The sequence below is a fragment of the Galeopterus variegatus genome, unplaced genomic scaffold (genome assembly GCF_000696425.1).
Source record: "Galeopterus variegatus unplaced genomic scaffold, G_variegatus-3.0.2 Scaffold3397, whole genome shotgun sequence".
NCBI classification, from domain to species: Eukaryota; Metazoa; Chordata; class Mammalia; order Dermoptera; family Cynocephalidae; genus Galeopterus; species Galeopterus variegatus.
Genome location: NW_007729508.1, coordinates 37578 through 47266, shown reverse-complemented (window position 1 = coordinate 47266; position 9689 = coordinate 37578). Strand labels below are relative to the sequence as shown.

Genomic DNA, 9689 nt, shown 5'->3' with positions numbered 1-9689 from the left:
CCTCCCTATTTTGCATGGCATCAGAGGTATAACTAGGACTAAGGTTGGGGAAAACTATTGGCGACTTCCTAGGTTATGTTGGCCAGTGTTAATACACACTTCACCTTAACAGCCCTCCAAACACAGAAGCAGGTGTCAAATGCAGGTGAAACCACCGCAGCCCCCAGTCCTTTGTGAGTTCTCTCCAAGCATGCAATGCGTCCTAATACCCACCCAAGGCAGGTGTTGAGAGGCTAGGACTATGAGGCTAATTTCTTGTGGAAATGAATGTGAAGCACCCAAATAACTCACTCAAATCGAGGCCTGTTGGTGTACCACGTGCTACGTCCCCCTTCATCATTCTGGCACCCCAAACATCACCCAAAAGGGATGAGGACCACCGACTGGGCAGGTTGGACTGGAAGCCCCTGAGCCTTCGCTCCCCAGAAGAACCTGAGGCCACAGGGCTTGGCAAGGCTGGCCTCCTGCCACACCTCATCAACAACTAACACACTGGGCAGTCTTCCCTGAAGTAATAGAGAATTACAGGCTCCTTTGCAAAAAATCACAACCCCACCCCTCTAAGCTCAGCAAACTTCTAGCATCAACATAGGGAGCTACAGAATTAGTTGTAAGAATGAGAGGAAACCAACCACCGCCCCTTCCTCCTACCCACGACCTGCAAGGTATACAAGGGGAAAACCTGCAGGCAAGTAAAACCACAAACCAAGTAAAAAACCAGATCCACCATCCATGTTTCTTGAAAAAAATGGGGTTTATTGATTTTTAAACTGCAAATAGTCGTTACAAAAAGTTTTTTTTTCTTTTAAATAAATTCACACAAAGAAAGAGAAATAGAAAGCGACGGTAGTGACCAGCAAGAGGAATAATAATTACATTCATCTTAATGTGTGTGTGTGTGTTTGTGCCAGTTCTGTTTGCAAAAACATTGGAAAACTCCAAACCTGGAATCCAGAACCTCAAATCTACAAGCGGAATGTCTTGAGATGGGCACATGGAAGTCAAAGGGTTTCTCTTTTTTTTTTCTTTTTTCCCTTTTAGAAGCTATACATAAAAAGTTGTTTTCCTTCTGTACTGTCACAGAACTTTTACATACATTCTGAGTCCTAGTTGTGAAAGGCCTAAAGAGAAAGAAACTCAATTTGCAGTCCAACACAAAGGGGGGAATTTCTAAAATAAATAATCCAACAGTTTTTTGCATTTTTTTAAATTAATTTTTCATTTTTTTAAAATAAAATAACCAAAAAAAAGTGTAAAGTTACAAAAAATGTCGTTGAAGAATAATATATTAAAACTGTGGAAAAAAAGGAAAAGACACGTCACAAAATTTTAAGATTAATATGAAGATCATAATTTAACATAAAAGAATATATTCTATGGATTTGTCATCCCGATAAATATGAACAAAATTAACAAAAAAAAGCATAGTTTGGCAATAAATACGTTTTGATAAGTTAAATAAGCTTTTTTATATTGATGTGCAGTGACAAGCAAAATTTTTGCTCTCCAATTTCTGAAAGTTATATGAAGTTTAAAACCCAGGGAAAGAAGCATGGCGTGAGTGCTCTAAGGATAGACCTACGGTATTCTAGAGCAAAAACCATTAAAGCTACTTCTACAGGAAATCGTTTTACACAGATATTGTATGTGGAATGAATACCATTAACTGCTCACCCCTTATATGTTGTTTTCTTTTTTTTTTTTTTTTAAGCTTTTCTCTCTTTTTTTGTTGTTATTTTTTTAAAAGATGTCACATATGAACTGGGGAACTTTAGCACCAAAATCAAGTCTCTCATAGTCCATCTAGCTTCCCCTTCCTCCCCTCTTAACAAAAAAAGAAAAAATTAAATCACAAAGTCCCACTTATGTCAAAATCTTCGTCCGCTTTTTCAGCCTTCCTTCCTGCAGACCTACACAAACCCAGGCAAGGTTAGTCAACAGGGGTTCGGGTTGGGAAAAAAAAGGTTTTGAATGTCAAGACAGGTTTCCCCAAAAACCCAAGTCTGGCAACAAATCTCCCAAGGCAGGGGGAGGTGGGAGGGGGGTGAGGCACTGGAAAGAGGGAAAAGTGTGCAGGAGACTGAAGTTTAGGGAAGGAGCAGTTGTGTCGCCAGTGGAGGGAGCTGCTGGTTCCGGGTCTCCTCCTCCTCCCCCTCCCCCACCATGGGCAGAGGCTCCAAGAGGCCCACGGGTGCCCTCTGGCGCTGAAGAGGTAATGTAGTCACAGTGACAAAGTTAGATTACAAGGCACTAAGTTGCTTCTGTAAACTGTTACTGCTTTTTCTTTTGTGATTTGGCACTTAAGGCTTAAGCCAGAAAAAGGCATCTACTGACAAATATGAGACTTGTCTGTTATGCATGATAAGTGGGCTATAAAATCAAGGGAGGGGGTTTCAAGCCAGAAGCTACTGACAAATTGACTTGTCTTTATGTTAGGTGGAGTAACAGGGGGAGCGGGAAGGGGCATTCCAAGGTTCTAGGGGGAAGGGGTTAAGCTTAACCTTGTTAATGTAGGGGTTGTGGGGAACTGGATGAGTAGGGAGGTGAGGGGATGGGATATGGGTGCGGGGTGAAGTAGGCAGGGGGTCCCTCCCTACCCTGGTCTAGTCATCTGAGATGGAAAGTCTGCTGAAAATGGGCAGGCGTCTTGAGTTGTCCAAGGTGGGGGAGTCTGAGCCACTGTGGCTGCTGCTGGAGCTGCTCAGGTAACCCTCCTGGTCCGAGAGAGAATCCTGAGGGCTGGGGGGAGAGTCAAACATGTGAGGGGACTCGGACATGGGTCGGAAGAGGAAGGTGGTTGGGGAGCCACCCCCGGGCAGCCCCATGCTAGGGGCAAAGAGGCTCGCCAGCTCCTGGCTGGAGAAGGCGAAGGGGTTACTGGTGCCATCGGGTAGGGTAGGTGAGCCCAGGAGGTCATCGGTGCTCAGGATGGGGGGTGGGGTGATGGACGTGGGACTGTCCAGCAGCCCCGTGGCAGCGGCGGTGGCAGCGGCACTGGGAAACCCAGCAAAGCTAAAGCTATGCTGGAGGCGGGGACGGTCAGTGGAGAGGTCCCGGGCCCCGGCCAGGGCTCGGCGCTCCTCGGCGTTGTGGATGAAGTGGCAGCGAGGCCCATAAGGGCAAAAGCCGATGGTGTGGAAGGTGCGGCACAGCTCCGTCTTGTACTTGGGGTGGCGGGTCAGGCTGCGGAGCTCGTGGATGCCGTGCGCAAACTGGCACTTGTCCCCGTACTTACAGGCACCGTTTTCCTCAAAGGGGCGGCACAGCTCCGTCTTGTAGCGGCTGGAGTTGACCTGGCCGCTCCCAGGCTGCTTCTGGGTGGGCAGCAGGCGCTCGCCCCCTTCCGAGAAAGAGCGGTCTCGGAAGCGGCTGTCTCGAGAGCTCAGAGCTGGGGCTGCCTCACCCTTCAGGCTGCTGAGGAGCTGGTTCTGGTGGAACTTGGAACTGGGCAGGGTGACCGAGTGCCTCCGAGGGAAGCCCCCACCAGCAGGGGTGCCCACTGCCTTCCTGTCCAGCAGGCAGCCCCCCGCACTGGGAGTACTGTAATTGAGCATCTTGTTACCCTGGAGGGAAGAGAGAGAAGAGAAAGGATGATTAGTGACAGAGGACACCCACCAGGCCCAAGAAGGGCACCCATCAAGGACAGCCCCCTCCACAATCAGAAATGCCCAGTCTCTCTCAAAGAAACCATCTCCACCTCTTCCCTAGCAAGCCCCCTTCCCCCTCTTCCTCCCATAGACCATCTACTTGGGTTATTTTGGCCCTGTGCATAAGAAACTACAAAATCCTGGCCTGTGTGATAAATTATTTTATGTACACATCCTGTTCCATGCTGACCCCTGAAATGCACCCCATATCCTCTCTCCCCAAAGCTACCACTTTTATCTATAACTTCCAACTTCTTCACTGCCCAAGTAGATTCCTCAACTCAAAATACCTCATACAAGGCAGACCTCTCTAGGTTCTCCTGCTCCTAACAAAAAGCAGATAAACCTCAGAGAGACTAAACACAAACTAGCCTAGCTGTATCAGTCCCTGCTTAACTGATACCCCCCTTCTCCACAACCTGGCCTAAGACTCTCAACTTCCTCCTTCAGAACTGTTCTCTTCCTTTGGCAACAGGTTTTCAGACTGCCTTTGCTTTTTCGTGGGGCGGGGGTGCCTGGGGCCTGGAGTAGGATTGAGGGAGAGAGGGATGTGACTCCTGAAAATAAAACTCATTGCCCCATGCTCCTGGAACGGCTACCATCCACAGTGATCTCTCCCACCATTCCCCACCCACCCCCTTCGCTGGGAAGATGCCTTTACAATTAGTCTTCTGGCTGCAAGAACAGGCTTGGATAAGAGGACCAGTGTTTAATCTTTAAGGCAAAGCCGCAGATGGGAAGGAAAAGGAAAGCACCAAATCTCCCCTCCCCGCCCCCCAGTCAATAGTGAAAAGGGGGGCGGGAGCCTAGAGCCATCACAGTCAGGTTTCTGTTCCAATGGGATCCTGGGTCACCTGCCCAAACCGTACCCAATATTTGGAAAGGGTGCAGGCGGGGGACCTGGGGAGTTGGCTTCTAACTCATGTAGGTGTCATTGTGCAAATTCTAAAGTTGGTCCCTTAGGATCAGCAGCGGGGGATCGGGATCGGGAATCTGTAACGCAACCACCCCGCCAAGCGAACGAAGTACAGGAACCTGGTTCCCAACAATGAGGTTCATTTTTTAAAGTCCTGCGGTGGGGAGGGGGTGAAAGAAAGAGAAATAGATCAAAGAGAGGGTGAGCTGGGAGGAAAAGGAAAAAGTGCCAGGGAGTTCAGGCAGCCGCACCGGCAAGTGGAGTTTGGTAAAGAGCAGGGAGCGAAGGAAGCTGAAAACTGAAACTTTTTTGATGTTGCACTTTAACTCCTCCTCGTCCCTGCACCCCAACCCTGCAGCCCTGGGGCCCTGGCAGCTGCGCCGACAGGAGCAGCAAGCTGGGAGAAGAGAGCAACATGACCCAACGTGTTTAAGAGACGGCAGAACACTTCAGCAATTAAAAGTAGCCTAACAACGTCAACCTTTAAAATTGGGGGAAGGGGGTGGGAAAAAAATCAACAACATGCACAGGCTTTTTCTATATACATTTAAACCGCAATACTGGAACATTCCGGGTTTAAAACCTGCTTTTTTCAACACGGCTGGCAAGCTACACGGATTAAGGAGGCCCCCATTAAATCCTTAATTGTGGGGACCCTTGTTGAGCTCAGGCCAACATTTTGTCGTCTCCCCCACCCCCCCAAATGGACGAGCCGCAGTGCCTCGCAACACAGGTAAGCGGGTCAAGACGAGTCACACTTTCACCCAAAGTTTGCAGGAGGACCAGCTATGGCAGGAGGAAGCCCACTGCAAAGTCGCTTTTGCAACATCGCTTTGAATCACAACTCTTGGCCTTTTTCTTCCTCAAAGATCTTCAGCTCCTCCAAAGCAGATAAGAAAATTTCCCATCAAAACATCGTCCCCAGACTCAGTTCTCCAAGGGACCCCCCACCGACCCAACGGGCCCGCAATGTTGCTGAACAGACTTGAACCCCTCCCGGCGGCGCTGAGACCAAGAGCGCACACCGGGAGACCGAGCAGACCAGCGAACCCCGTCTCAAGGAGCACATTAAGTACGAAAGAATGGCCCAAAATTAGCCCCAATTCCCCCGCGTCCCCCGGGCAGCCACACTACGCAAACTTCACACCCCAAAACTCTGATCTCGATTCGCGAGCAATCCCCGCCAGAAACTGTTGAAACTCAAAAGCGTAGAGAGCACAGGGCCAAATTCCTTCAAACTAGAAGGGGAAAGGCAGGCAGAGAAAAGAACCACCTCCCTTTCTCCCCCTTCCCCGTTTCCCAACACCCAAACTCCTGCGGGTTCTTTTTTAAGGCAAAAGAAAAAGACTTTTGAAGAGCAAACGCTGAGCCCCACTTTACCTTGCACAACACTTCGCTCAAGTCGAAGATGGTGGCAGACACGAGGGTGGTGGTCATCCTGGGCGCTCGCACGGGGCAGGGGCGAGGATCTGGTGTGTCGCGAAGGTCCCGGTGCGGGGAAGGCGCAGCCTCCGGCTCTCGGGTCAGGAGTCCCACACGCCTGCTCCCCGGCGCCCCTCGCCCTTCTGACTCTCCCGGGCTGCGGCGCGCAAAGCCCAATTTATAAAGTTTCAGATTTGGTGGGCAGGGGGAGGAGGAGCTTTAAACTTATTTAAATGAGGAAGAGAAGGGGAAAAAAAGTTGATTGACACTGAGGTTGAATCAGCCGTGCGGTCAAGCGGGGGGGGGGAACTAAATCTCTTTATGACTTAAATCAGGGGTTGGCATATATTTTTACAGGGTCAGATAGTAAGTATTTTGGGTTTTGAAGGCCATGTGGTCTCTACTACTCAACCTGTCCTTGCAGTGTGAAAACAGCTATAGACAAAACGTAAAGTCATGGCTATGTTCCAATAAAACTTTTTTTTAAAAACGAAAATGTAATTTTATTAATTTTTTTTTTTTACATTCTATGATGTTGTGGAGCAGTTGGGGGGGGGGGGGGGGGGAAGGGGAGAGAGAAACTTTCAAAAGGAAGAAGGGGGAGGAGAGACGAGGAAAGAAGGCGGAAAAAAAAAAACGCTCCACTCCGAGCCGCGCACAACTTTTTTTCTTAAAGAGAAAAAGTTTCGAGTCGGCTGGCTCAGCTCCCCAGCGTTTCAGGCGCCCCTCTCTGGGGCGCGCCCCCCGTTTGTCAGCCTCGGAGCGGCTCCGTGACATCACTCATTCCACCCCCTTCTGGGTTCTTGTTGTTGTGTTGTTGTTTTTTGTCGGGCAGGAAGGCGGGCTCGACTTTCTCTTTCTGCCAGCGGGAGCTGAAGCCCGTCCTCAGCGCCCGGGCTGCGGTTTCCATCTTGAGCTGGTCCCCCTGAAACTTCTCCAAGTGCCCGCACCATTTACCTTTGCCCGACTTCTCTTCCGCACCCGGCTCCCCTCCGCAAACGGGGCAGGGCGAGGACAGTGGACATTGGGGACGCACAGAACGTTCAAGTCTAGGGCTTGAGGGTTTTTTCAGCGGGGCAGGGGCGGGGGGGTGCGGAAGACAAGAGAAACTTTTTCCCCAGCAGGACCCGGCCTGGCGGGGGCGAGCTCAGCATGATTGAGCGCGCCGCACGCGTCTACACTCGCGCTCGCTTTGCAGCCGGAGCTCTCCGATTGTGGGCGGGGGTGGGGGGGCGTAGGGGAAAAGACCACCGCCCGCCTGGGCCCATTGTTTGTTTTAACAGGCCTAGGCGTGGCATTTCTTTCACGTATCCAATCTTCAAACTTTCTAGTTTAAAGAAAACCCTGACTCTTTCATGAACGCCCCTTCCAACGCCCCCCCCCAAAAAAAACCACCAAGCAACACACGACTTTCCACGCGCGCTCTGCATTGTGGGCCTCGCCACCTTCCCCCTCCTCTCCACCCACACACCCTCCGGACGCGAGAACAATGAAAAAAAAGTTACTTTGGTAAGAACAGAGGCAACAACACTTGAAACTTATTGTTGCTTCTCTCCCGCCCCCACGGGAACGGAACATATGGCTTGTCACGCTGCGCTGTTTGGGCTGTAGGTGTGGGGGGCATGGGATCCCCTCAAAACCATATAATATATATTTAGCTAGGTTGGGCTGTCCCCCACCACCCACCCAAATAAAAAGCTATTTGCGTGTCCCCCACCCGCCTCCCGTGCCTTGGCCCGGGCTCTGAAGTGGAGACCGAGACGGAAATCGCGGGGCTGCGTCTCTTTCCTGTCTCCACGCGGGCCCGGCCGCCTCCTCGGCCCTCGCACGTTTCTTCCCAGCACTCGAGGCCGCGGGTCTGTTATGAAACCCGGAGCGCCGAGTGGCTAAGAGCAAGTTCCATTGCGATGTAATTAGGTCACCCCATTATGAGCACGTTTCTTTGGAAAGGACGGGGCAGGCGGAGCAGAGCGTTCAAGACGCAATCTCACCCTCCACTCCTTACCACCACTCCCACCCCCAACACACACACGTTTTACTACATTTCTTATTCGTCAACCTCAGGGCAAACCCAGGGAAACCTTCCGAATTACAACTGTTTTGGGAACCGGTTGTTTTTCAACTTTGCGTAACACACAACTTTTGCTGCAGCCACGAGCCTACGTGATCCCTAGCCGGGTCTGCATTTTTTTTTTTTTTTTTTTTTTTTTTTTTTTTGTCTCCTGACTTAAATTGATGGCCCCCGTTTTTTACCCGGCTGTTGCCTCTTGCTTTTTCTGCTGCTTCTGTCCAGCCGCCTGTTGCTTCCCTCCCCCTGCTCCCATTTTTCAGCTCTTCTTGCAATCTGGCAAACGGCAGAAAGGGAAATAACTTCCATCCACCTTAATCTAAATCATTCAAGTGCAGGTTTCTTTCTTAAAGGGATGTCTGTTTGCTCCTTTCTCCAGCTCCAAGAAGCTGGGAGTGGGGGCCAATTTCGTGCAGTTTCTTGGTGATGAGGTAATGAGTTCCAGATTTCGGGACAGAGCGGGGTGCGCGTTAAAACCACAAGGTTAGTCTCAGTCCCGATGTGAAGCTATTTCGGTTTTTTAATCCTCCTCCCATCCCCCTCCTAAAAAAGGCCAGCTGGTCTTTAACTCCAGAAAGTTCGGGAAGCTCAGCTGGGGGCACCGGGGCAAAGGGAAAGGGACCGCCCTCCCGGCCCAGGACCGGGCCCGGCGGGGCATCGGCTGTCCCCCTGCTACGGGCAGCACCGCGTTCCCTCCGCGATTGCGGGACCGGCCTCGGAGCCCCGGGCTGGCTAAAAAGTGGCTTTTCAAAGAGAAAGCCGATTCCTCGAATTTCCTCCGCTTTTCCAACTCCCGGCGGGCCCTCCCCTCCCCCGCTGCCCGGCCGGGCCCGCTCGCTCCGGAGTTGTTTACCAGCCCCGCCGACCGGCCGGGTTTGTTCCAGCTCCCAGAGCCTGTCTCTATAATTAAACTCTTTTTTTAATTGTCGGGTTGAAACGTCATTGCGGGGACTTTCCAAGGGTGAGGGAGCCCAGGGGAGGGAGCGAGCTCCTTAACCCTTTGCTGACCCGGCGTCCACGCCGCGGCGGGCCGGGGTGCGGTGCGGGTCTGAGGGCCGAGGCGAGCTCCGCAGGGGCCCGGTGGTGGCGGGAGGGCAGAGAGGCCGACGGGGGGCGCNGGCCCGGCGTCCCGGGTCGACTTCCGGACCCTCGCGGGGAGGGGCGGGCCAGGGATTCGGGATTGGGGGTGGGTGGGGGATGTTAAGTTTTCTGAAAGGGGAAAAGTGAAAGTCGTTGGAATGGAGGAGGCGCGGCGGATATGCACAGTCATCGGCCAATCTGCAGCCTGGACGCACCTCGAGGCAGGTGAGAGTGTGGCGCGCTGGGCCGCGACCCCCCGACGGCGAGGCCTCATCCGAGGCATTCCCTCCTCAGATCCCTGCCGTGTTGCACTTCCTCCCGGGCTTCAGGTCATTTTGCAAAAGTCCCCAAATTCCTTGGCTTGGACCCTGCCCTTCCCCCAGCCTCTGCTACCTGAGATCCTGGGCCAGCCTCAAGTTTCCAGGATTAGAGAGAGAAGGAGTTCCGGCAGACTGGGGCCCCTGGAATCACCTGATTTATTAGAGTTATCTGTGGGGTTTGTAAAATGCAGATTCCTCAGGTTGGACCAAGCTCAGTGAATAAGACGCTCTGGGGA

At 51.9% G+C, this 9689-nt stretch overlaps 2 protein-coding genes across 2 annotated transcripts; both read right to left on the bottom strand.

Annotated features, from left to right (window-relative positions):
• Window positions 1-1015: 1015 nt before the first annotated feature.
• ZFP36L1 (ZFP36 ring finger protein-like 1) lies at window positions 1016-6149 on the bottom strand. The gene is made up of 2 exons (XM_008584874.1): window positions 5944-6149; window positions 1016-3563 (listed from the first exon to the last, which is right to left on the bottom strand). The coding sequence occupies exons 1-2, from the start codon at window positions 5998-6000 to the stop codon at window positions 2604-2606; spliced, it is 1017 nt and encodes a 338-aa protein (XP_008583096.1). The 5' UTR covers window positions 6001-6149; the 3' UTR covers window positions 1016-2603.
• A 2843-nt stretch (window positions 6150-8992) lies between these two features.
• On the bottom strand, window positions 8993-9323 carry LOC103600586 (putative uncharacterized protein C14orf181). The gene is given in 2 exon segments (XM_008584875.1): window positions 8993-9104; window positions 9106-9323. Coding segments are annotated over 2 exon segments (330 nt in total).
• Window positions 9324-9689: the final 366 nt, after the last annotated feature.